General features: G+C 40.5%; 1 protein-coding gene across 2 annotated transcripts; it reads right to left on the bottom strand.

Moving 5' to 3' along the window:
* Positions 1-296: 296 nt before the first annotated feature.
* rspry1 (ring finger and SPRY domain containing 1) lies at positions 297-21,592 on the bottom strand. 2 transcript variants are annotated; one of them, XM_076733248.1, is made up of 15 exons: positions 21,170-21,592; positions 20,044-20,666; positions 16,766-16,818; positions 14,097-14,209; positions 11,633-11,759; positions 9,553-9,611; positions 8,458-8,524; positions 7,715-7,846; positions 7,494-7,609; positions 5,574-5,717; positions 5,370-5,481; positions 4,956-5,058; positions 4,636-4,788; positions 2,950-3,054; positions 297-2,751 (listed from the first exon to the last, which is right to left on the bottom strand). In XM_076733248.1, exons 2-15 carry the CDS (start codon positions 20,439-20,441, stop codon positions 2,655-2,657), a joined length of 1,779 nt encoding a protein of 592 aa, XP_076589363.1. In that variant the 5' UTR covers positions 20,442-20,666; positions 21,170-21,592; the 3' UTR covers positions 297-2,654. The 2 variants fall into 2 exon arrangements, with proteins under 2 accessions (XP_076589363.1, XP_076589364.1); XM_076733249.1 differs by having other exon boundaries at positions 21,433-21,583.
* Between the last annotated feature and the right edge of the window lie 5,458 nt (positions 21,593-27,050).

Here is a 27,050-nt window from a genome sequence, read left to right as displayed (position 1 = left end):
CGCCTGTGCGTCTCGTCCGGTGGAACAAAATCTGTGAACGTTGGTTCCCGTCTGACATCATATCGGTACACATAGGTGGGATTACAATCTCTTTTCGACTGTTTTTTTTCCCTAAGAATTATTGCCTGTATAAACACATTTATATGAAGATCTACACATTTTGCTTACTGACAGATAAGGCCAAGTGTTTCTGCAAAAAATTGGCAAGACAGTGTTAAATAATCAGATTCTCACTCCTGCCTTTGAGACAAAAGGAAATTTGAGATGTAAATAAAGAACATTGAGTCATACAACAATCACATGTACATACATTTATTACAAATATCACAATCCAGGAAACAACAATTCTTCAATCAATCACATCTTTGGGAATTCTGGGGCAAAATTCCTTTACAGATGTTTTAAATACAACTCACATCTTTTTCTTTACAATCCCAAACTCCTTCTCCAACTGTAGAGACAACCATATAATTTGTCTCACCTGCATGTATAAGGTGCATCAGGAAATACAAGATAGCAGTGACCAGACCAGTCTTTTGTCATACTGAGAGATGCATGTTATCTTTTAGAAATCATTCCAGTAGTCTGAATGATGTTACAGGTCCTGTTCATGCAATTTGGTAGAGTAATAACTCTTTTCTAAACAATTTGACCAAAAATAAGTTCATTATTGAGTGTGATAATTTGAAATATTGGGGTTTTTTTAACTGTACGAATAGAATTTTTCTTGAATCTCAATCTCTCACATGTTCATTTCGTCACCAGTTTCCAAAATACAAATGTCATTCAGTCAGCTTAGAGATGCTTCAAGTAAAGGATGGACATAAAGACAGACAAACAGACAGAAAATGTGAGGTTCTTATGAAGACAGAGGGAGAAAGATGGACAAATGGCCAAATGAGAGCAGAGATGTGCTGTTATATAAAGCACAAAGAGGGAAACCACATTTTACTCAGTCTGAAGCAATCACCTGGAACATACACTTCCTGACAAACTTGTTTCAACAAGATCCATCTCGCCAGAAGGACAGCTGTGATCTGCAGCAAGTCAAACATAAATGCACATTTATTTCTGCACTGAGGCCCACACTCTCGAGGTCATGTCACTGCCCTGTGGGTAGTTTCTTTGCTAATGTATATCAAGTTTGTCACTTCCAAAAAAGGACACGATCTTAAGAGTGACCCTGGGATATTTAGTAAACTGATGGAGGAAAAATGATTCACTTAAACATTTCACATTTGTTTTAAACGATTTACTGATCGGCGAATACAACACTGTAAATCAACAAAACCTGTTGTACCTCTCAACCAAGTTTCTACATTGGTGTTCAACATCATTTATAATACAAAATTAAATCACATCTTGTGGATTGAAAATAGTCATCTTGATACAGATGCGTTTGTCATCACAAACAAAAAATAAGACATATTTAGTGATGCTGCCCCTCACACGAGCTTGACTTATGCTGGAGCTGTATTACAAGATTTTGCCAAATTGTTAGCACCAATCAAGCAATCCCAGATAAATTCAGAAGGTGGTGGTGGAATTTTAATTGTATCCAACCTCCTCACTGGCCCTTCAAACACAAGCACTTATAATTGGAGGGGAAACAAAACAAAACGTGACTTCATTTTCAGATTAACGTCCTGTAAATTCTAATCTGTGTGTATTTATTTGTTGTGGTTGTTACATACATGACCGAGACTGAGGAAATACCAACATCTCAGCAAAGACAAAAAAGCACAAATAGCAGCAGGGTCAGCCGTGCTGAAAATCAATTACATCTAATACAGATTCAAGTATTTCTTTTTACTCATTGTAAAACAAGAATTATGTCATTAACATTCTCTGCTGTGTAACAGCTGATCCGATTCTTAACATTTGCTTTTGTAAACTGAATCAGAAATCTGACCCCTAAAAATTCTGCGTCTTTTACGCTTTCTGACACCAAGGTGACCAAAGAATAGGTGTTGGTACAACCTTGAGTAAAGAGAATGAAAATGCTACCTTGAGAACACCATAATTCGCATTTATATACCCAAAAACTTGAAAGTGAGATACATCTCAAAAATATCTGCGCTTGGGTTTAATACATCACTACAGGCTGTGTTGTACTCTGCTACCCGGCCCTTTCAGATCTGCAGACATGTGCATGACAGGTGATGGGATTAAATAGTAGTAGCCTCTGGGCTGAAAGTGCAGTTGGATCCTCATATCATAGACAGGATGTCTGTTAACTCTACGCAGGGGCTTGCAGATGAGAGGTTGGTTCTGTCTGTAATCTGATTAAAATCTTTCTGCTCCTCACTTCTGCTCTTTTTGTCTGAAAAACACACTGTTGGTAGAAAGTTGACAATTCTTGGCCCAGCTTCTGCAGGGAGTTGCCAGAAGGATAGAAAAGAGGAGATGTAGGTAAATGAGGGAAAGATGGTGGCGATGTGGCTGTGGTTTGAATTCCCCTCCTCTCATCTCCTCTCTTTCTTCTCTCCACCTCATCATTGTCGCCTCCCCTTCCCAGAAGTCACAGTTCTGGTATCATCACAACACTGTGGCACCGTCCTCGCAGCCCTGTCGGGTGAGAGGGGATTAGAGGAGGAGCATGAGGCTGTAGGGCTTGTGTGTCTCTCCTTATTGGACGAGGGGCAGGAAGTGTGTCAGGAGACATGTGCAATGAGTCTGACACGCGTCTGGATGTCCTGGCGGCACAGGGGGCACGTCTCTAACTGTAAGGCACACTCCATACACATACCACTGGAGGAAGATGGGGACACACAGAGGAACATTTCATTATCCATTCACAGAAAATGCAAGACAGAAAAAAAGGTTTTGGTTTTAGTCTAAAATTATTCACTGAGACAACCTGCTCTCAAAACATATTTCTGACTTATAACAGCTGGATTTGAACAGGGGTTTTCAGGCATTGTTTGTTCACACCAGATGCACACATACCCATGTCCACACGGCCGCAGCTCCGTGTCAGCCATGACGTCACAACACAGCGTGCAGCAGTTGTCGCGGATGCTAACCTGCTTTAGTAAGGCCAGACGCCGGTGTCTGGGAAACACACAAGAGCAGATAAATGTTTCCATTTACACATGTGTTTTAAACTTTTCTCATACGTACAGTGGTGACAACTGCAGGTCGACATGATGTACCTGCACTGTGGAAAGTCCATACTTAATGAATTTTGCTGTACACATTAGACTGGCCTCTTACTTCTATTAATATATAAAAAAAAGTGTGGCAAGTAAAATAACTGCAGTACTGTTTGATTAATACATCGTATGTTTGCAACACAGTAAAAGAAAAATCACAAGGTATGTAACATATAACATAGGTTTAGCTACATTTGCTATGGCATATTTTATTAAGATGCTTATAATGTATGTATATAATTAGCATTAATTCTGTGAAGGAAATATGGGCCAAAATATGTTTGTCAGTTACCTTTTTCCATGACATTTTGTCTTCAAAGGGCTGTTTGAAGGTTAACACTTGGTGTTAATGTTAGAATTAGATTGAGATTAGGGTTAATTAAGCCAACTAAAATTACAAAAACATTATTGGTTTTGGTTTGACTGGACTGACTGAAATGTTCAATATACTAAAAAAAGACTAAAATGTCAACAGTTTTCATCGACTAAAATGGCCGGACATTTAGTCACCTAAAACCTGACTTCAAAAAAAAAGAAACAGGGTTGAAATTAAATAAAATGAAATAAAACAGTTGAGGAAATGAACACCATTATGAATGTAAAAGCCCACTGTTGGTATTTCACCAGGCCACTAACTGAGCCAGGCGTTCATTTATGCTAATTTAGGAAGCCATGCAGTGAGCCATGACTTGATGCTGCAGGTGTCAGTGGTGTGGGATGAGTGGTCAAGATGTGGGTCAGTTAGCTCTTCGATTTTGTTACTTCACTGTTTGTCCCCTCATTTGTTCTAACTGCATATTCAAGATAAAACACAAAATATGGAGTAAGTGACTACATGGTCTTTGTGGTTTGTGTCAAAAACAAGTGCGCCTGTTCCATCCAACACAAACAACCTGGCAGTAATCCATTTCTTTGTCGAGATTAGAATTTTTGTTGTCAGAGGAGTGTTGATCCAAATGTTCAAGGTCGTGTGTTGCACAGGATGTCTGTACAGATGGGTCAATAACTTTCTGACACACTCAACAAAATGGGAACATTTTATGGTTCACAAAGATGTTATCTATTGCAGGGCTATGGACCCCTTACACTCAGGTGGAATAAGTACCATTAATAGGAGCATTTCATTTTGGTGTTCCACTTCCAGAGCAGAGCCATGACTGAGTGTCATACAGCTCTGTTTCATAGAAGAACATTAGAATTGAGAAATGACCATCTCCTGTACAGACATTGTTCTGTTCATATCACCATATTCAGCTGGTGTTTTAACTAGTCATTACGACGTTTCAAGAGCTGCTGTAATGTAGCCAACAAATGAATAAGGGATGAAAATGCTCTATGTGCGCTGGAGCAAGCTCAAAACGTGCCACATTTGTATCATGCCAAACCTACGAGTTAGATGCTGTGTGCAAAGAAATGATTCAATAGTCAAGGTGGTTGGCTTTCTCAAATTCTCAGAGTGCAGAACAGCTTCATTTCTCACCTGGGTAGGATGATCTTTTCACTGGGGAGCAGTGAAGCAAAGTCGTTGAAGGTGCTGAACTTGACGGAAGGTGGGTGACGGAAAGGCTTGGACCCAAAGTTAAACTCACACTGCTGGTATGACATAAAGCTGGCTGCCGCAAAGAAACCAGACCTGATGAGGCACAGAGGTGAAGGAAAGAGAGGGGTTCATTTAAGAATAGAGGAGGGGGAAATGCACAGGAAAGAAGGGAGGAAGGAGGGGAAAAGGAAGGACAGATAGAGAGAGAAGGAGCTGTGAACTCTGGAAAGGAGGGTGAGATTGTGTGTGTGCTGACTTACGTGGCCGAGGAGAAGACCTGTTTCTCTGGCGGCAGCTGATGTCCATTTAGATAGAAGATCATCTGCTTCTTGCTGAGGTCCAACAGGAAGCCAATGGCATCTCCTAAACAGGATGCAGCAGAATAAAGTGATGGCATGCTATTATTAGTATTATCTGTCCATGTGGGAGGTAAACCACAGCCTGAATGCTGGTGGTGACAGCAGCATGTGGGCGCTAAAATCACAAAACACTCCAGAGGCACTAAAAACAATGAAGCAATTTCTAAACAAATGAGTCAGACAGTTAAAAGCATGGTGTCCCCTCTCTTCTGCTGCTCAAAGTGACAAAATTTCTTTCAAGTGTATGTCTAAGAAACACAAAAAAATAGTAGTTCTAAGTCATAACTGGGTATGTGTGTGTGTGGTAGTGCATACCCTCCTTCCAGCAGGGGTGAGAGTGAGGTTTACTGCGAGCGTTGTACCAGATGAGCTGCCTGCAGCCATCATACGCACATGAGTATTCATCGTCTCCTATCCCGTAACCCTCCTGTGACACACATACACAAAATGCTACATTGTATGACTGCAGAAAAACAGAATGTAGAAAAGTTGAACAGTGAAGACACAGAGGATGAGTACATGGTTGAGGAACTTGCTGTCCTTGGTGGCCCATCCGATTTGCATCACTCCTGATGTAATGACCGTCACCTCGTAGTACCAAATGCCTGAATCAACGCAGAATGTACAACGCACGCTCTCAAAGGATGAGGCATCACATCGTGCCTGAGGAGGGGAGCAAAAAGAAAAAACATTCAGATATCAAAACATTGATATTAGGCTAAAGAGGGGCCTGGGTCAACTTCCACAGAGCCGGTGTCTTAACTCTTGTCCAAGATGCTTAAACTGCCAAAGGACGTACGTGTGGATCAGGGTCTTACACCACTGAACCCCGGCAGTAAACCACGTGTAGTTGTAAATGAGCTACGTGACTACCAGGACTTTGTTGAAGTGCTGGGTGTGCTGGAAGCCAAGCTGTGCTCCGTTTCTTCCCAGACTACACAGCCAGTGTCACCATGGCTTGAGCTTCATTCATACAAGTCAGGAAACTACTTCATATCACTCACAACTGGATGGACAAGCAAAACATGGCTTTTATTAAGAAACATGTTGTCATAACAACAGCAGGTGGCACACAATAAGGAAAGAGCGTATCACATTTGTTTGAAATCCAGATGTGGTGGGGCCATTCAAAACCACTGACAGAGATGGTAATATTCAATACTCGGGCTGTCAATGAATATTCTAACTTCAAATAGTAAACATAATCCATACTTTCAATTGTGAAAATAAGACTGCGGAAAAAAATGAATTCAGAGTTTATTTCAATCAAACCAGAGCTGGTGGTGATTATTGGAACAGTGACAGACGAACTAAGAAGGTTTTGGTGAGTTTTATTTTGTTTTTGTCACGTTTGAATGAAGTGTGCTTTACCATGATGAAATTACTGTTTCTGTAAATGGAGTCTGGTGGTTTTTGGTTCAACAAAAAATGATCTTACTCTTTAGCTAAAAGGGATCTTTGCAGGTAGCATTTCCATAATCCAGCAGTAGTTTCCTAACTTCAATCTGACAGGCTCAGATCAGAACAGAAATATCGTTTCCATAATGATACTTCGAATAACAATCTGAGCCTGTCAGTGGCAAAAACAAAACAGTTTTAGTGGACGGACCTTCAAAAACTTCAAAAACATGGGAAAATGAGGTCCATAATCAGATAATAAGTGACCAGAATTTCTCCCGTTTGTGCAGGATATTGAAAAAAACGCTTCATTCAAACAACAAAAAAGCTATGTGCGGTTCAATATCTTGCCCAAACATACTTCTACACGCAGGCTGTCGGGCTCAGGGGCTGACCATCAACATTGTGATAAGCAGACGGCCGCTCTGCCCCATTTTTATCTTGGGAAATATTTTCAGCGGATATTATGACAGGAAAGATTTAAATATGTTGGACTTCAACAGATTTTCCTGGCAAAAAATGGTAATAGCGTAATGAAGGAAGCCCAGGCTTGCATCAAAAGCACTGCACATTATCCGCTAATTGAAATGTGTACGTTAATAAAAAAATAAGTTAAATCAACTAGTATTTCTGGTGCCAACTAGAGAGGGTAGCAATGTTTAATCAACTAGTCAACTAATCATGCTCATTCTTAGTTTATGCACCCCACTGACCGCATGTTTGTTTGTTTTAGCAATGTTTTCTAGCAATAAATGTAAATGTGACATGTAACATCATAGCCCACCCCCCTTTATATACTCATATATCATGCAAATATGAATGCTATTTTTTTCCTTTCTTTTTCGACCCTTCTAGCCATTCTACTTTTCTTGCAAGTTGGGGGGCTTTTATTTATTTATTCTATTTATTTGCTTCTATTGAATCTGTAATTTGATTACTATGTAGCCTTTCTGCATTGTTAATAAAAATGCTTTGATTAAAAATGTTAAAAAAATGTACATCCATTCTAACAAATGTGGCTATTGTCATATACACACTAACCTCTAGTCCAGAGGGGGAGATCTTAAGGTACTCGCTGACATCGTTGCTGTTGAGCATTGCATTGATATTGGTGAGGTTGACCTTCTCGTAGGTGAACTGACGACCCTCCTTTAGGACTGGACAGAGGAAACATGATCACATTTCTTTCTTCAGTGACTCACACACAACTTCCGCGTGTGATCCTACACAAACATCTCATGTTGAAAAATGCGGCTACTCACACAGGTTGTCAAGGCTCCACTGTGAGCAGAATCCAACCTGTCTCTTCAGGTAGTCAGGCTGCTCTGCCCACGACTCCAGGACAGCGAGACGATTGCTGATACACGACTGAGACACTGTCAGTTTGTTCTCACCTGAGGGAAACCAGATGCACCAGGCATGTGTGTTAAAATAGCCAAACAAATCCCCAAATAAATCTCTGTTAAAGACAGTGGCTTCAGTGAAATATGTCTTCATATTTGGGGGCGGCTGTGGCTCAGGAGGTAGAGCGGTCGTCCACGCATCAGATGGTCAGTGGTTCGATCATACCAAAGTATCATTGGGCAAGATACTGAACCCCAAAACCACCCCCAATGTGAATGGATAACACTCATAATGAGCAAGTGGCTTAGCTATGGTATGAATGTTTGTGTGAACGGGTGAATGCAGACTGGAGTTGTAAAAGTGCTTTGAGTGGTCTTCAGACTAGACAAGCACTATACAAATACAGTCCATTTACCATTTACCAAAGGCCAACTGTATGCAGAGGCAATGTTAGGATTAAGTGTAAGGGCTAGTTCAAAATTTTGAGAATTCATTTTGGTACTTTGGTATTGGTTCTTTGGTTTTAAAGGAATTCACTAGTTTTCAGCTGTCTCATCATAAATCTTTTATATGAACTATGGAACATCTTTCCAATCTCATTCAAGAGCGTCGTCTTTCAATTTCAGCACATATTAATTTCAAACATAGTGACTGAACCTACTGGTTTGGGAGAACTTCTCCAAAGCGATGAGAGCAAACAGCATGACAGTTGGGTGGGCCTCCGAGCTCTGAGGGGAGATTCACAGAGAAGACATGGACATCAGTTTGTGTTCTTTTTCAGGGTACTACTTTGACCTCAAACATTTTCCTTCATGCAAACATACAAGAAAAATTGCACATGGTCTCATATAATCATGTCAGCGAGTAACGCTGAGCATGCTTCAGATGTTAGATGAAAGAAAGGTGGTTGGGAGTTTTGGAACTGAGAGCCATGGCACAGTTTCACACTCACACAACCATCACTACATCTACTTTCAGGATGAACTTGCTTACATACATCTGCTAGCTCCACCAGGATCCAGAAGTCACTGACAGTCATGTACATACAAATTTATCCAGAAAAAATCTTCCTATCTCTAGATCTGTCTTTGGAAAGTCCTCCTCAGAACTTGCTTTAACTACTAGATTTTAAATCACTGTCAAAGGAAAAACTGAAGGGCTTTCCCTGAGAAGTAGCTACATGCTGTTTTTCCACTAAAGTTGTCAACTTTTGGATATTTTTTGTTGCTTTTTGTTGGATAAGCATGAAACACTTCAACTGCAGAACTTTACAGAAAGCTCTGACAAAACACATCAAAGAGAGTTCCTGTCTGATGAAGAATGAACAATGTGAGAAGTCACAGTAGAAGAAGAAACAGAAACTCCTGCTTGACCAGTTTTCACTGCTCTCTTCATCAAACATGTCTATGGCTGTCTGACATGCCTCAACTCTGCACTTACACATAGAGTCAGCATCTCAGCCAAATGTTCTATTCTCACTGCTATAGTTGGGTGGTATGACAATGACAGTATACTGTGCAACACTACGAATGTGTCCAGCGGTAGAGGTTTGCCAATATCGTTTCTCAAAATGTCTTTGAGTTTAGTTTTTGTTAAAACAAAGAGTTGCTGGGTTGTTCATACATCACAACATAGGTGATGACCTTCCTAATGCAACATTCATGGATAACATGCCAAAAACTAAATTAAATCTGGACATGCAGACTGCCATCACATGAGTGTGTGAGAGGAAGTGTGTGTGTGTGTGTTTGCTCACCAGACTCTCAAGAAGGTACTCGAGGGTTCCAGGACTCAACAATCCAATACTGGCCGGACCTTCAAAAGAAAAACGAAACAAAGAAAAAAAAAAAATCTTAAAGAGCCAAAATGAAAAACTGATGATGTTTCTTGTTCCCACCAAACGCGATGTCGCAAGATCGCGCGACAAGATTACATACAAAGTCAATGCAAAGACGCGATTTGAAGCGTTGGCCGCGAAAATCGCTCCCATCGCGTCGCCCCATCGCGTCATCGCTTCATCGCTCGAGTTGAAATAATTGAATTTTTGCGGCGAATTCGCGTGAAGACGCGCCGCGACAGCCTATCACAGCGTTGAGATCGCCATCGACGTGCTGACGTACGGACGTCCTGGTGTTCCCTCGCCGCGCAAACCAAACCAGGCCTGGGTGAGCGTGAGCGAGGTGTATGGACTAGGGTGGTTAGCGATGGTGGTTATCTCAGCCATGGTCGACGAGAGAATGAAATGGCGGAAGAAATGTTGTTGTTTGGGTGGGCTCGTCGCGCGACGCGATGCCGCGACAAGGCGGTTTTTTTTTTGCACATTTGACCAGCATCAAAACTGGAGCGTGTAGCGCGACGCGATTTCATTTGACGCGCGATTAAATCGCTTTCATCGCGTTTGATGGGAACACGGCGTTATGTGTTCACATTAACTGAATATTTTCTGTCTGTTCACTGAATTCTTTGATGAAAAATCTGAAGGCCATCTGACAATTCGGCAGATGACAACACTGAAGGTGATCGACTGTACACCCCCCCCATCCAGATGGTGGCGTGTGGCATGTTAATTGTCGACTCTTGTCTTTGATCTCACATGCATGACCTTGTGGCCTACCTGGCTTAAGCCATCACACTGGTTGGCTTTGTTGCTAAAATGACATGGCACCTTAGTGTCTGAAGTTTCTTTAGACAGCTTGGAGCAAGTCTGTGACCACTACTGGTCACTGAGGGGTGCAGCTCCACCCCTGATGTAGAAGAGGCACATGCGGTGGGATTTCCTCACAGTGAAGTAAAGTGAAGTGCTTGCAGGATCGGGAAATCCCACATTCAGAGAGTGTGACCGACATCTGATCACTTCCCTGAGAGAAATGTTTCCCACTTCAAAACACTGGTTTAAGTGTTGCTGGTAAATGAGTCACGAGTGTGGCAGCAGAGTGCGGGTTCAGCCTTCAGAACACTAAAACGCTCATAAGCAGTTGTCTGTCCAAGGCAAAGACACATAACCATTGACAACTGCCTCTGTAGTAATCCTCTTCGATGCATTTGATTATGCCCAAGCGAGGGCCCTGTTTAAGTGCATGCGGACCAAGAGGAAGATTTGAGTTGAGGCTAGACTACAGCAGGTCAAATGAGTTCAATTTAATGCCTTGTGAATGGTTTGCTCATATTTTAATTGCAATAGTCTACTTCTGTAAAACTGCATTGTTCATATTTGCCTGTTTAGGCACAATGGCTGCAGTTTGAGTGTCCTCAGCTGCCACTGCGGAAAAACGAAAACTTCATCTGCGTCCGCACCGTCAGTGTCTCTGATCTTTCCTCTCCATACCCCAACACATGCAGAATCTGTAAGTGTTCTACATATTAAATGTTTTTCTAATCAACTTTTTAAAAATGTAATGCTTTTTAATAGGCTATGTCTCATTTTCATTAAAAAAAATGAAAAATAAAATCATTGGTAATAAAAGATTATGACAGCATTTTTATGACCATGTGCGTCAAAATGACAGACAACAATAAAGTCTTACACAACCTCTGGGAAACTGTGCTTTCCTGACTTTGAGAGGAGCTGCTTCTTGATTCCAAGAATATTGAGTCACTGAACAAAACCAGTTTAATCTGACCATTCGGCTTTCCAATAAAATGCACACTATGACAGAAAAACAGCATCCATGACTGTCTTACTCTAGTTAAGCAGAAAAAATAATATTACCACCAAACAACAAATCTGAGCACAAGACTTTTAAAATTCAAAGCAAGCAAGTAACCATTGGAAGCAGTGAGGAGTAAGATTATTGACTCCAGGATTGATAATATCAAGTGTGTGATGTGGACTGTACCAGCCAGTTTCTCTGCCAGGCATCCGAGGACAGCTGTGGTGTTCCTGTGTTTCGCGGGGTTTAGAGCGTCCTGTCGTGCTACAGCTGAACTCAGACTCAACATGTCAGAGAGTTTCTGGAGAGCGTCCTGGAGAGAGGAGACAGTGCATTTACTCTAACGGTCACATACACACACATAGTTTCTGTCAAACAATCCAAACGCGAAGAGGATGGAGAGATGAAGTATGGATGGAAAATGCAGCAGAAGAGATTGAAATACAATAGTGACAGCACACGCACACGCACACACACACGACGGAAAGACAAAGGTGATTCTCTCGACTATGAGCTGGAGGAAAGCACACCACATCAAGTCAATGAAACTGACTTCATTAACAGGGACACACAGTGTCACTGATGCACCAGAAGCCAGGATCAGCCAAAATTATGCAGCTGCTGAGCTGCAGTGCCAGCACCCTCAGAGTCCAGCCTCTGCCACTTGTATGCAGGATGAGTAACAGCAGCAGCAGTGTGGGCATGCAGATGTCAGCATGTTGAAGATGCCATCTACAGGCAAGAAAAAGAACACTTTCTGCATTTACAAAACCTGCACCACCTGCAGCCAAGGAGTGTTACATGTGCACTTATATCCTTTTTCTAGCTGCTGTTTGTGTGCGCCTGCTTCAAGCTTCACATTTTAGATTTTAAACCTACAAAACATGATTTGTTAGATGGAGCATGTTTCTGGTAATAGAGTACAGAGTTCATACTGTTCAGGGTGTCATACTATGTCCTCTGTCCTCGGGTTACTTTGGACAAGGAAGCAGGGGGTCCTAACCAGACTGTATTTGTTCAGAGGGGAAAAAAAGTGGTGGGGTGGGAGAGGGGGGGGGGTGGACAGCAGTGGCCAAAAGTAAACAATAAAAGGAAAGTAGCTGACTAAGTTCAGTCTTTGAAGCTGAACAAGCTGATGATCTGTGTCCATAAAAGTATTTCATATCCATTGGAGGTTAGTTTAACACAGCAATGTTCAATAATTCAATAATCATTTAATTTTATGCAACAGATAGATCCCATAAATGTAAGACTTCAAAAATATATGCACACAAAGGCCTGAAGCTGGAACACTTTTTGCCTGTAAATGACTCCAATATTGCCAGCAGGTGAGAACATCACCATCGTTACACCTGCAGATCTCAGATGCTGCTGCTGTTACTTTCCATGTCCACCTGCACAAAAATGGCTTAACAATGACTGCTGCTGAGACAATCAGCAGCCGGCTAAATGTGAGGGAGCGAGTCGGTGATGAAGGTACAAGCTAGTTCCTTGAGGTGTTAAAGAATATTTGGGTCCAACAGCAGGGGGGATCATTTCTAACTATGTCCATGTATACATATACACAAACAGCAAAATGCAGAAAAAGTCATGAGGAAGAGGAAGTGTTCACTGTTTAGAGCTGCAGTCGCAAGAGGTTTTTTTTGTTTTTGTTTTTTTTCTTTTGACCCACAGCTTTGCTCCAGGTTTGGGGAAAGAACATTGTAGGTAAAGGGTCAGATCATTTTAGACTTATTACCTCAAATAAATCTCCCTTTGTGTAGCTCAGATTGTAATACACACAAAAATACACACTTTTGACTGTGAAAATGAATATCTGATTGTGGAAAAAAAGCTGCACCGCTGCAGCGGCTGCACTGAAAGCACTGCATGACAGAGAGGAGTCACAAAGACACAGTTTCTGTCATCCAGTAATTCATTTTGTTTTGTTATTATTATTTTTTTTTTACTTGGAAAATCTGTTTCAGTCTGACATATTTAAATCACTCCAGTTGTTCCATAAGGTAAAACAATTCCCGAGTTAGATGTGAAGATATTCTGGCTCTACACACTGTTTTTGCTGCTTCTCTGATGTCCGCCCTCTCTCTCGCTCCTCTCCCATTCTGTGAATTAAGAGTTTATTCCAGCCAACCCTGAGTAGGTGGTGATTGTTGCAACAATGAAAAGATGAACAAGGAGGTTTTGGTGAGCTTCTTCTTGTCTCTTTTGGGTTTGAATGAAGTGTGTTTCACAATGATAAAATTAACTTCTGTGAATGGAGGCTGGTGGCTTTGGTGAGAGTGATAGAACAGCTGTTTCTGTTTCAAAAATTGCTGTCTATATTAGTCACTTGGCAACAAAAAAACATGGGAAAATAGGGTCTATAATCAAATAATAAGTGACTGGAATTCGTCTGTTTGTCTGGGTCCAGGATACAGGCACCAACTGGAAACTCTGCACACAACATCACTTCCATTGATAGAAAATGAAAAGTAGGTCAAGCTGATATGAGCTAATAACTCAACACAGTATAGGACATTCTTTTATTTGTTTATTTTCATTTGATTTTGACACAATGCATCAAAACAGATATTCGAATGGTTCAAACCTTTTAAAGAAAGAATAAAGGAACATCATTTTCTCTGACAGCCCTAAGACACACACTACTAACCTTGGTGGGCAGAGGACACTCATCCAATAGAAGGGTGATAACTGCAGGGCCAAGTGGATCATCCAATGGGATCACTCGAATCAGAGACTGGACAACCTCCAGCCAGCCATCATCTGAGGTAGAAGAGAGGAACAGACTGAGATTCAACGAACTGAATTTATCTGACCATTCACCCTTGTAATAAATCCTACTACATCTACACTTGACAACCCTGCCTGAGTGCATTAAGCAGTTTACGAGAATATTTTACTTACTCGCTGCCTTAATAATAAATAATGTAGCATCCTTTGATGCATTTCAACATTTAAATTCCTTTCAGTCTGTTTTCTCCACTGGAATACTTTACACAGTGATTTCCAACAGGTGGAGAAATTTTTGCCTCTAATGAAAAGAAAAACACATGCCAAGACTGGATTATATTTTATATCATATGCGTCTTCTCTTCAGGCATGTTAATCTAAAGCACAGTGTCTCTCCTCCTCGGCCCAGCTTGGCTCTCTTGTGATGTTTATGTTAAGAATACACTTCCTCATGCAGAAGCACTAGAAATGCCAATCTTTGGCCCAATAAAACCAGATAACGCAAAGATAACTGAACAGCGCTGAACCCACATGATCAGACAGGTCCCTGGATTATGAGTATCAATGCAGCATAAATACTAAAACATCCATTTGTTGTTCATGAAATGGCTCAGTAAGAGGCTCTCCCTGTCTAAGACTATCACTTGTGAAAGCTCCAGCCAACTGCCTGATGAATAATTTAACATTGTAACACATGTCAAACAGAAGACGACTGGCTGGCTGACTGACTTGCTGCTTGGCTGCTTTCAGGGTTCTGTATCTGTAACTTGGCTGCTGTCAAACCCCACAACACCACGCTATGTGAGCATCAAACACCATATGTGCATGACACAAGGTCCAAACACAAGGATTCAAAGGCCACCGCGTAAACATACACACAAACACACACAGCTTGAGAGCGCCATTCACCACATGCACCAAAAGGCACAAAAAAAACACACACAAACATTGAGTGAAGCTTCAAATGTACACAAACCTTAACAAGAATCAGACCTGTCAGTTACTGTCAAACTAAAATTGTAGTGCCTATTGGGTTTTATTGGTGAGCTGCACAAACTAGCAAAAATATCCATGTGGACCACCCACACAGAAAAATATGTCACCCTTATTTTAGACATATTTAGTTCACATGATCAAGAAAATAATGTAAGTACTGGCCAACACATGATGTCTGCTGTGTAATTCCTGACTACATCTGCTCCCCATGTGATGTAGCATTACCCCTCAGTCCGTTTAAACACAATCAAATGAATAATCTGACAAAGCCCCATATTTTAGAGCATGCTGTAGTTGTCAGATCTATTTTACAAATAACCTAGCATACAAATTGCCAAAAGCTGTCACTGTACCCCAGCAGTAATAGCAGTTACTCCAGGGGCCTATATGACCCTGATGTCTGTTACTTGGATTCAGCAGGACACTTCCTCTAAAATGCCTCAGTATTTTTTTTTTTCTCTAATTTAAACAGCACCAAATCATGATAGAAAGTTGTCTCAGGACACTTCCCATGTAGCGCAGGTCAGGACTATACTTTTAATCAACAGAGACCCAACAAATCCCCAACCAGCAAGCACTTGGTGACAGTGGCAAGGAGAAACTTCCTTTTAACAGGAAAAAGAGTCGAGCTGGGACTAGGCTCTGGGTTTATTACCGAAGCATAGAGGAAAACATAGAGGAAAACCTGTTGTGTTGCATGTTGATGCTCCTAAATTTTATGCTGGTGTGCTCAAAATTCTTAGTTATGAACACCAGTCCTGCTAGTGGAAAAAGTCAGCCAGAAGCTCTGCATCACATCTCAAATCAGTGCTCGATCCATATGGGTTTTCAACGGCTGATATTTAGAGAGCAGGGCAGTCAATAGCCAATATATAATGCCAGCATCATGTTGTTGTCATTGTTTTTTTTTGCATCTGATAAAATCATAATTTAATAACAATTGAGACACAATGGCTGAACTTAAATGAAAATTTATTTAACACTATAGTTACTGTCTGCATTGTATCTGTTTCCTTAAGTAGATCTGCACTTTGTTTGCAATGCACTTATCTTAATTTTTTCAAAAAAAATGTATGAACTCAATAAATGTTCACAGGTAATTACAAAAGTAAACACATGTGAATGCAAAATAAAAAACGTCACTGGACAGAACACAATGGCTGTGTGCTGCTGAACAAAGCTACTATAATATCACTGCCTCAGCAGTTCTCAGAAACAACTCACCAGTGCTGCCTGAGGGGGATGGGGCAGCACATTCAGAACAGACCCACTGCAATTTCTGGGACTTCTTATCAATCAGCAGAAATGATATTATCCCCTGGATCACTCCTGAAAAGCCTTAACTGTCCAGCTACAGTCCAGTGGATAATTTCATTTCCACCTGAAGAAAAGCAATCTGAACTCCATGTCTGAGGAGTCGTGCACATGACTAAAGTCAGCCAAGAATCTGGTTTTGTTGATTGAGACTTTAGCCACCTTGTCAAATTACTGTTTCTGAGTAGAGGTAACCTTTGCTTTTTTATTGATCCCAATTTGGGAAATTATTTTTTGTTTATTTCCTCAGTGTGAATGTGCGTTCTCATCGTTCCTTACCTGTCTCTGCCATCTCGTGCAAAGTGATCATGGAGTATGGGGGCTCTTGGTCACTGAAAAAAACAAAAGCAGAGTTTGGTTTAGGAATGTTTATCTTTTCCACTTTACCTGAATGTCATTCATCACAACCTCTGCTCCATATTTTGTGATATGTGCATTTATTTATGTGCATGTTTTACACAAATAAAGGTGATGTGATTCAGTAAAAGCATCCAACCAGCAAATACAAGTGTTTATGACCCTGTGATCACTGCATCTGAAATATCAAAGCATGATTCATTGCATTTCTGCGACTGCATTAATGGCTACGAACGGTAAAGGAGAGGTTAGGGCAAGTTTATAATTGAGATGCATTTATGCACTTCAGTGGGTTTGTTTTTGATGATGCTTTTGATAACTGTTGCCAGCTTTGCCTCATCCCAGCCTGCAGACTGCTTTCATTTTGACAGCCATGTGTAACTTCAGTCAGCTCAATCATAAAAATTCACAACTGAGTAATACTGTAACTGAATTTTCCTTCGTTTAGATGTCAGTGTGAACCAATTCTTGGAAATGTACATGTCTGTATGATTCATAAAGGGTTTCAAGAAGTATTTCAAAGACAGTGGTCCAAGCTGTCAGTTTATCAGTATTCTAATAAAGTGGTACTTTGCTCTATCTTGCACCCACTGTTAGAGTCTAGTAGCTTGGTACACAGATGGTGTACAGCATAACAAGACCAGCTTTGAAATAATCCAGTCCTATTATTAGTAAGACAAGGACATTGCATGATTGTCACAAGACCAAAAATATACAGTACCATGCAGTTTAAATACACCAAATAGCTAAGTTCAGTTGCACACCAAAGATAATGTTAAACTTTAAGCGTTTGTGGCTTTCCCTTAGTTCACACTAATGGAGGAGCCCAGGAATTGAGGTGTTAGCGTTTAGCATGATTTCTTGTGTTCCAACACTCCTTCTCATTCCCTGAGGAGCTAACGACTAACTACAGGAACCCAGCATTGTTAGCACACCTGTGCTAGTAAGCCTGCATGTTCATGCACGCTGAAGGCCATTGAACGTACACCTTTTCCACCACATCAATGTTACAACTGCTACAAATACTGAACCTCAACTTTGAAATGGAGCTGTAAATTAACAAAGTCGAGTCAACTTTTCAGTCCACAGCAGTAATATGCAATAACCATGTTAAAAATGGTTCAGTTCATCTGTTTGGAAATACTGTGCTACAACCAGTGTCAATGAAATCAGTGAAAAGCTACAGGGGTAGGTAAGAGTTTGGATTGTCGTACACAAACAGTCATTTAGATATGGTAGAAAGGTAAATGAGGCAGCACAAAGACAAAGGTCCTGGTGGACATAAATCAGCATTATTTAAAATGAGTGCCTAATGCTGCTGAAGAGGAGGTTAGACTTTCACTTTCTACTGCATGCACTCATGAAATAGGACTCCACACTATGCCAGGACATTAGAGATGCTCTCATGGCAAGTTCATGGAAAGGAGACTGAAAATGGTTTCTGATTTAGCAACATTTTGGCATACTACTAATTTGCTGCTACTGCTACTATTAGGACCAGACTAATAACCAGACAACCAAAATAGACTAAGCTACCTTTGATGCATGTGGACCTATTTCAACATTCATGTATTCAAATTATAATGGGAATAGATATCTCCCAAACTGTGCCACACTCAAAAGTCATCGTGCCCATATTTTGTTCTCAAAGCCGACTAAACTTGTGCAATGAAAATTCCAAAGGGTCACACTGAGCAGCTTTTCTCTGAAGGGACGAATATGTCAGTGCAAGAGGAGGATAAGGAAGAAATGCTTCAGAATCTATGCAGGGAACACAAATCTTGCTATATCACTGCAGCAAGTCATTGTTACAACAAGAGAGGAAACACAGCACATGAAAGAAACTGACTATGTCTTAAGAGTTCGAAGCCACAGACAATCTGCAGCAGCTGCTTGGAGCACTTAGCACCATTCAAGTCACCTCTGTGGAGAATAAGCAGGGATTTCCAGGCTGCTGACAGAATTTCACCAATATACAGAACTAAGACTGCAGAGTGCACTTTTTGAAAAACATGAAGATACAATAATGAAGATAAGTCTTGTTCTAACAACAATTTAACTTGTTGTATTTTGTTAATTCAGATGGAAAAAGTCAGTTATTGTAGGTTAGTTGGCAGTTAAGATGATTAAGATGATTGTTTTTAATCAAAATTGTAATATTTACATTTCTTTTTTAGGCAGGCTATTATATGAAATGACTTCATTAATTCATGAATTGTCTGCAGTTGCGCATTTTAATAGTAGTTCATTTATGGTGAGAAATGCCAGTTTTCTTGAAAAAAAAAAAAGAACAATAAATTGCCAGTCACACATTTTAAAACATCAAGAAAGCAAACTTCCAACCCTAGCTTAGACTACACAGATCATGTTTGGTAAAGACACCTTGTCGCTGGTGATCTACAGTAAACATGTCAAAGAGTGACAAGATGTTATGAACGTGGATATACTGTTTGATGACACAGTGAAGTTTGATGGCGCCGGCATTGTCAACTACACAGATGTGAAGCAGCCCACACAGTAAACACTTCACCAAGTGACTGTATGGAGAGCGTCTCTAACAACATTCAATGCAGGTTTCCAACCACATTCCACAACACTATACATGAAAATATCTGCATGTGGAAAAACATTTGGTATTTCAGTTTGAATGAATTTTAAATTAAAAGACACAGAACCTTGTCATCTCAAAGGCATGACTTTACTTTATACTCACTACTCCTTCAAACATCCTTCTCGAAGTTTTTTTTTTCTTTTAAATTCTATTCAGCTCTGACTGACCTTGAGTTTCATGAGCAGCTAATGTGAGGTAAGTGATCGTAATATTTGGCCCCCACTACTCTAGTTGATAAAACGGTAACCCTCATGTTAATATATATTTCACTGTATGAAAAATGAAATACGGGATAAAGGAGGTCTAAATGTGCCAAGTCAACACACCTAGTAAACATGCTAGAACATATTAATTACTTTCCCAGTGCACCCCAGCTACCCCACTGCTGCTCCACATCAAATCACTACTATTTTGAAGGATCGGTGTGTAAGCTTTAGGAGGATCTATTGGCAGAATATGGCAGAAATTGAACATAAAATTGATAATCATGTTTTCATTTGTATGTCATCGCCTGAAAATAAGAATCACTGTCTGACTCTTCCTCTCGTCATCTTTAGCTTATCAATATCATTACTCGTATTAGACTTACTTGTCTACAAGTGTCCTGATGACAGCCAACGTGTCCAGCACCAGGCCATCCACATTCTGCTTCTTCCGCCTTGGTTCATGGGGCCCTCGCCCTCGGCGTGGCGGCCTGACCGGGTCCCTAGGTCGACTACTCCGAGCCTCACCAGCATCAACACCTGCGCCTGTACCATGATCCACTCGCCTTGCTTGTCCTCGGGTGGCCCTCGACGGCCCTTGGTGATGATCGTCCAAGTCACTATCTTCCCGGCACACACAGCTGTTACCCATGGTTCCAGTGCCAGAGACCGCACTCACAAGGGTCTCCCAGAATGGAGGAAGGGAGTTTGAGGAGGAAAGGAAGAGCAGAACCTGTGCAAGGCTCCTGCAGGCACAGAAAGTGATCCAGGCAGCTACTATCATATCATTTGGAGAGGTTGGTTTTGGGGGATTCTTATCCCAGTGGGCTGGGAGGGATTGGAGTAAATGATCATACTGTTGCCAAGCAGAGATGTGTGATTGGTTTGTGAGTAATTATATATGGCTGGTTAAATGGACAAAGAGGGGTCAGGTGACTCAAGGAAGAAAGCTCTTAACATCATAGACAACCCCAGGCTCAGGTCCACTTCTCAATCAGGGCTCACATAGCTGTGGAAGCAATGCAAACAGAAGAGAAAACGTGAAACTCTGTCCCAAATTATGTCTGTCAGAGCTTTATCTGTAACTGATTTACAGGCTATCATGTTCTGCCAGTTGAAAACTAGCTGATGTGACACACCCCATGACATGTGTCAAGTCTGAACGAAATAAAACACTGAAGACTCCAAAGAAAATCAGCATTAACCAATTAGCTGTGCATCTCAAGCAAAGGAGCAACTATACTATGTGTAACTTCGCTGTTTCAGTTAAGCTTTTTATGTAGACAGTTCCTAGTCTATCCACAATGAGCTCACCAGACATCAACTTCTTCAGACGTTTTAGTATTGTTGACAAACAAGGACTATTCAGTTAGCTGGGTAGCACGCTAGCCACCCACCGAGCAAGCACTGTAACATTAGCAGTTCCAAATGAAAACCAAGTCTCACAAACTCGCACTTATCATTTCGTCAGTAAACTATAATGGCTCAATTTTGACCTAGGCGCATACTTACGTGCCACTACTTGAGCATCAACCGCAGAATTCAAACTCAGTCGAGCCAGACCGAAGTAGTTTACAGAAACAGCTACCTAGCTAGCAACGTTGTATTGTAGCTAACTAGCTAGCTGTGAGCCCGGTTAGCAGGACACTCCTCTGATCCTACTGTCAAACTACACAAGTTAGCTAACGTGAGGAGCTGTGGACTACGAGTGGTCCTCAAACGCCGATGAAGTACAGAGACATATTTATATGACCTGCATATATTCCGTAACACACCTTTCCCGAAGTAGAGAGCACATACTACAGCGGTAAGCTAAGCCCTCGTACACATTTTAACGACGCTACACCACCAGCTGCTTGCTAAGTTCCGTAGCGTTGGCAGCTAAAAAGGTTGGCCATCATCAGCTGTGGCTGCGGAGGCGCGGCTGACGGAGGGGGAGGATTTCTCTTCAATACAACGTAAACATACAACAAAGATCGCGTTTTTTTTTCCTTTTTTTCTTTTTTATAAAATGCATTTTCCGTTTCTTTTTCTGTCATTATCCACGCTGTATTATGAAACCTATTGACTGTTTGCAAATTGCTGTTTCGTATATTTTTGTACATGTATAAAGGCAGAAAACGATCATGAGTAGCAGGAATAAAAGCAAACAAGTTACACCAATAAAATCGCATAATGCACAAAGTAAATGTGCACATAGTAGCTACATTCGACTACAATACACACCAAGCACGTGTGATGTATCAACTGTTTATTGTAAAAAAGAAACAGAATATCAACGAAAGCAACGATTGCATGCGAATGCTAGAAGGTTAGAAGATGCCATGAAGCTAAACTTTCACGGTACAAGAACGCAATCAACAAGCGTCAAAAGATTCACAGAAAAACACGAAAGATCTTTATGTTTACTAAATAAAATCATGCACAAGACAAGTATAATATATCCATTTGAAATTTAAAAGAGTACCTAAAATACATGGTGTCACAACATGGAGTGTTTGAGTTTATGCTGTCCAAGAATCCCAGGTCTCACTGATAACATACAGAGTCAATGTGAGATCTCTTGCAGTGGGAATTGTTTTGTTTTGTTTTGTTTTGTTTTTTTATAACTTTACAGCCACTGAAATTTAATGGGTGAACACACATAGATCAAGAGATTCCAGGTGAATCTGCACTGTGCCACTGATGATGAAAATGCTTTGAAAATAGGTTTACGTGTCATCTAAAAACTCACATTTATCAACACTAACTTTTTCGAGAATAGGGACAATATGATGGAGAAGAATTGAAGGTGGGCTAGGTGACTCCATGCAGTTGGGTCCAGGTTCACGTTCCAGGCTGCAGCCCATTAAAAGTCCCTCTATGGTTTCACATTGGTGGGCCTGTCTGATGTCCCAGAATTTGGGCATCTGAACTCCCAATCACATATGTGTTACTTCAGTTACTAAAAGACAGAACTGGGTAAATAAAAGAAAGCATCCACCTCAGCCAGTGTAACAAATGTGACAAGCCAGGTCAAAATAAAATCTGGCTTTGTTCCTACCCTACAGTAGGGAATAAACACTGAATCCCCCAGTATTATTGATTTAAAAAGTGGCTGTAGTCTGAAATACATCATTTCTCTTTAAGCTTAAACAAGGAACGACCTCAACCTATCTAATGCTGTAAAAAAGGATCTAAACTCATTATCAGAACGAAAGGTCGTGCATGCACTGCATAGATATTCTTTTATTTAGTTAGCTTGAAAGTAGTCTATACTAAACTTGGACTTCACACAAATTAAAAACATTATAGAATGGTCTGACATTAAGTCAACCATGTATTTAGATGGTGTGCTGTAAATTGGGACAGTCATGCACCCTGCTTCGGTCTAAGGCTGTATTGAAGGAGCTGTCACGATACATCCCACTCTTGGCCAGGTGTTCAGTGAATCTTTGTGATTTCGGGTGGAAAGTACATGGTGCGCTTTCAAAGGTTGGAGCGTGAAGACCATATTCACTGGAGGTGGTCCTGTACAGAAGATTCCGGGGCTTTGCCCACTGTGCTGGCAGGGCATCTTGAACTGCTGGAGTCTTCATGTGAGAGAAAACTGGGTTTCCAGGTTTGGCACATGTTTTTGTATTTTCTATGTGCTGTTCTTGAGAAACTGACATCATTGCAGTACCTATAAAAAGAAAATGATATCAGAATTCATGAACCTTAACTTCAGTACAAGATTCCACTAAACCAAGATCATTTTTGGTCTGCAGTAAAACTGACTGACACAGAGGTTTACCCATGAACACCAGAGGCTATGTGCATGACATACATGTTGGATGAGAGTGAAAATATTTTTAGCTATGTTAAGATCTGACAGCTTTTTAACAATGGAGGCTACAGTCATTCACAAAGACAACATTTGAGCTTCTCAGCTATCTTTGCCGTTAAGAACATCTTCTTATAAAATTTCACATCGTGATATCAGCAAAGTTAATGTTTCTAGTATGTATTTCAAAAGTATGTGATACTTCAAAAGACGCTTTTGTCACACCTAACAGGGAAGTTTCTCTCTGTGTCTGAGTGAAACGGAGGCGAGCTTGACGCGAAAATAACGTTCCGTCAACGAAGCTAACGTAAATAGTTTGCTAGCTTACTTATCAAAGTCGCCTCAACTGTGGGTATCGTCAGACCTCCAGACTGACTGAAAACTAACGCTGTCTGTATGAAAGACTGCTGCTCCCAACCTGTTATTCGCTTAACATAGTTACCTTCAAATGCAGCAAAGCAACGGTTTTCGATGTCCTGATCTGGTTGTCTCGAAGAGGAGGCACGTGGTTACCATGGAAACCACGAAACATTACGTGGTGGGGCCAAGCTGCAATATAACCACGCCCACTTCCGGAGGACGAACGCATGGACGGCTGCGTTCCCATGGAAACTGCACTCACGCAGTTCACTCCTCCTCCGGAGCAATAACGCGACACATGGTGAAGTGAATGTGATTAATTAAACATTACCTATTATCAGACTGTTGAGGAAGGGGACATTGATTCTGAAGGTTTACCATGAAGAGACATGTTTCTCAGAGGATGGAGAAGGGACTAGTGGTCATATTCCAGGAAATGCAGCAAATCTTAGAGGTCTTATTTATGATGTACCTTTGGCAATGACGATGGATGAGATGATCCATGACGTGGAAGGAGGAAAGGTGGTTGAATAACGACAAACGGAAACAAAGGGTGTGAATACCCATAGCGTGTCAGTAGTCCTTGAGTTTGAACGGTCAAGAATGGAATATTTGAGTTATGATGTCAGAGAGTTCACCCCAGCACCACTGCCATGTTTCAAGTGTCAACTAATGGGACACACGTCAGGACAATGGAGAGGAAAGCAAAGATGTGGAAGATGTTAACACGAATATGGGCAATGTGATCAAAATGAAAAAATCAGATTCTGCAACCCTGCAAGTGCACGTTGTGCAGAAACATAAAGTTCCAGACCAGGTCCCTACACTGATGATGTTAAAAACTGGAGGACAAGGAACTAGCCAGATCCAGTATTACACAGGCGGTAAATGGAACAAGAAAGTCTCAGAATTAACTGAGGTTTGTCTCCCACATCAAGTCAGAAAAAACAAACAAAACAATGTATGCAGTAAATGAGATATATGACAATACACTGATTGTGGATAAAATCACCATCCTTTGCTGCTTTCAAGCTGGTAATGTGACAATGCAATAAAAGAAAAAAGTGATAGAATCAAGACAATTGTTGAGGCAGCTTTCGAGATTGTGGGAATTAAAGAAGTTATGCTTCATGAGATTCTAATTATGATGGACTATTTCAAGGTGATTAGTTTCTTCATAGTATTTCATATCCCTCAATGGAAAGCCCAAAGTTTAATTGCCAGTGCACAAAAATTCAAGATGGTTGTCACTAATGTGGAAGTTATACATACTATTTGTTATTTGTTCACAAGAAAGACAGTTGAGACCACACTTGGACTTCGTAATGTCAGGTTACATCTGTGTTTGATGTCACAGACTTTGAAAACAAGGTGGAGGATGTGTAACATTCAGTAAGCATAACCTAGCATTTCGAAGAGTAAACGTCCCAAATGAGTGTGAATGTATAGTGATAGACATATGCATCTCCAGTGGAGGTATCATATTAGTCAATTTAACAGTCTTTGCAAGAAGTTGTCCATGCAAATGTTTCTAGAGAGCTCAGAAAGTGTTGGTAGAAGAGAAATATAGTGTGGAGGTTTTCATGCTGACAATACTCTGTGGGGAACTGATCAGCTATGGCACTGAAAATAATTAAGTCATCCAAGAAGAAAGCACGGAGGCAGTTCTGCTCCTCCGTTGGCAGAGAAATAAAATTGAGTGATATTTGGTTGATGATTAAAAAGATGAATGGGAAAAGCAAATCTGTTAAAATCCCAGTGCTGATAGATCGAGAATATCTGGCAATTACTTGAAAAGAGAAAGCAGATCTGCTGGGGACGAAGTTTGCAAGTGTACATGGTGGAAGTCATTTAGATGAAATACATAAACAATGTACAGATAGCATTTTAAGAGAAAATATGAATATAACAAAGAAAAAGGATAGTGGTGGACCAACACCTGACACGGACTTTACATAACATGGGCTTTAAAAGGAAGTGGGTATACAGCTCCAAGATGAGACTAACTATGTGATGCTATGTTTAGACAATTAACAGATAAAGCCTTGAAACTGACATGAGAAGGTGTAATGCCTGGCAGCTGGAAAATGCTCTGATACTACCTTTTGGTGTAGCCTGGTAAAGATACAAGTATAAAGCACAGGCCTATAGCCTTAACATCTCTTCTGTGACAATGGATGGAAAAAATAATTGTTCATAGTTGTTCATTGACTGACATACTATGGGTGATTGGGCTTTTACTATTAGTGCCCCCACACTATGGAACACTAAAAGCTTTTGGAAATGTCAGACATATGTTTTATTAATGCTATTTCTATTCCTATTTGATCCTATTAACTTAATTTAAAAATTTTTATTACCCTGTGCTCATGTCCTTAGACTTTTGATCATCTGCCTTATCTGAAACAACTGCTGTAACATGATGCAGGAAATTTTGCACAGTAATGTACTGTTCTTCATAAATACAGTGGAATGCTGTAAATGCCTGAGGAACAAAATATTAGCAGCAAGCTACTGTAAAAGCTTAATGGTACAATATAGTATTTTTTATTTTTCAGTCAAGTTGAGTCTGACTCTTTTGCTTGAGTTATCCATAACTCATCTGAGCAAAATCATGTATGAAATTCCACCTGCTCATTTAGCACACAGTCAGTGTAAAGATATTAAAAATAGGCATAAAACATTATAGATAATTGATTTTGTTCAAGGTAGACAGACGAATAGCAAGAAAAGAGAGAAATGAAGAAGATGATTTGCACCCTCCTCTGACGTGACATCACTGAAGTAGGCAGATATCGAGAGCTGCTCTCCTCCTGGACAACGAACACTCATTTAGGTGATAATTATTTATAATATAAAGATAGCATCGTAATGGGCATTTTTTAATGGAGATTCCAGCAGGAACACTAAAATAACAGTAGCAACCAACCAGCTGACATTATTATAGTAATGTAGTATAGCAGTAAAGCTAAATTCTTTACAGTACAGTAGTGTTTTTTTTTCTTTTTTTTTCAGTTGTAAACTGTTGTTGTAGAATACAGCTACTGTAGAATAAAGAAACAGTTTCATGGCTTCATGGAGAAAGCCAGATAATGTGCAGTAAAGTACAGAAAGGGTAAAAGAGTTCAAATATTTAGGATTATGGTTTGATGGGAAATTTATATGGATGAATCATGTTGTGAATGCAAAAAGTGAGAAAAAATCATGAGATCATTTTCTGACTAAGAA

Source organism: Chaetodon auriga, chromosome 6 (assembly GCF_051107435.1).
Source record: "Chaetodon auriga isolate fChaAug3 chromosome 6, fChaAug3.hap1, whole genome shotgun sequence".
NCBI classification, from domain to species: domain Eukaryota; kingdom Metazoa; phylum Chordata; class Actinopteri; order Chaetodontiformes; family Chaetodontidae; genus Chaetodon; species Chaetodon auriga.
The sequence above is the reverse complement of the archived record's forward strand: the minus strand, read 5'-3'. Positions and strand labels throughout refer to the sequence as shown.

Bases quoted from the DNA above. Each gene is read 5' to 3' on its own strand.
- rspry1 (XM_076733248.1), bottom strand. From the start codon at position 20,441: ATGATAGTAGCTGCCTGGATCACTTTCTGTGCCTGCAGGAGCCTTGCA. The intron at 7,847-8,457 runs GTAGGTTCAGTC...GGTTTCCCTCAG, and splicing joins GGAGAAGTTCTCCCAAACCA to GTGAGAACAAACTGACAGTG. The intron at 5,059-5,369 runs GTATGCACTACC...CATCCTGTTTAG, and splicing joins TCACCCCTGCTGGAAGGAGG to GAGATGCCATTGGCTTCCTG.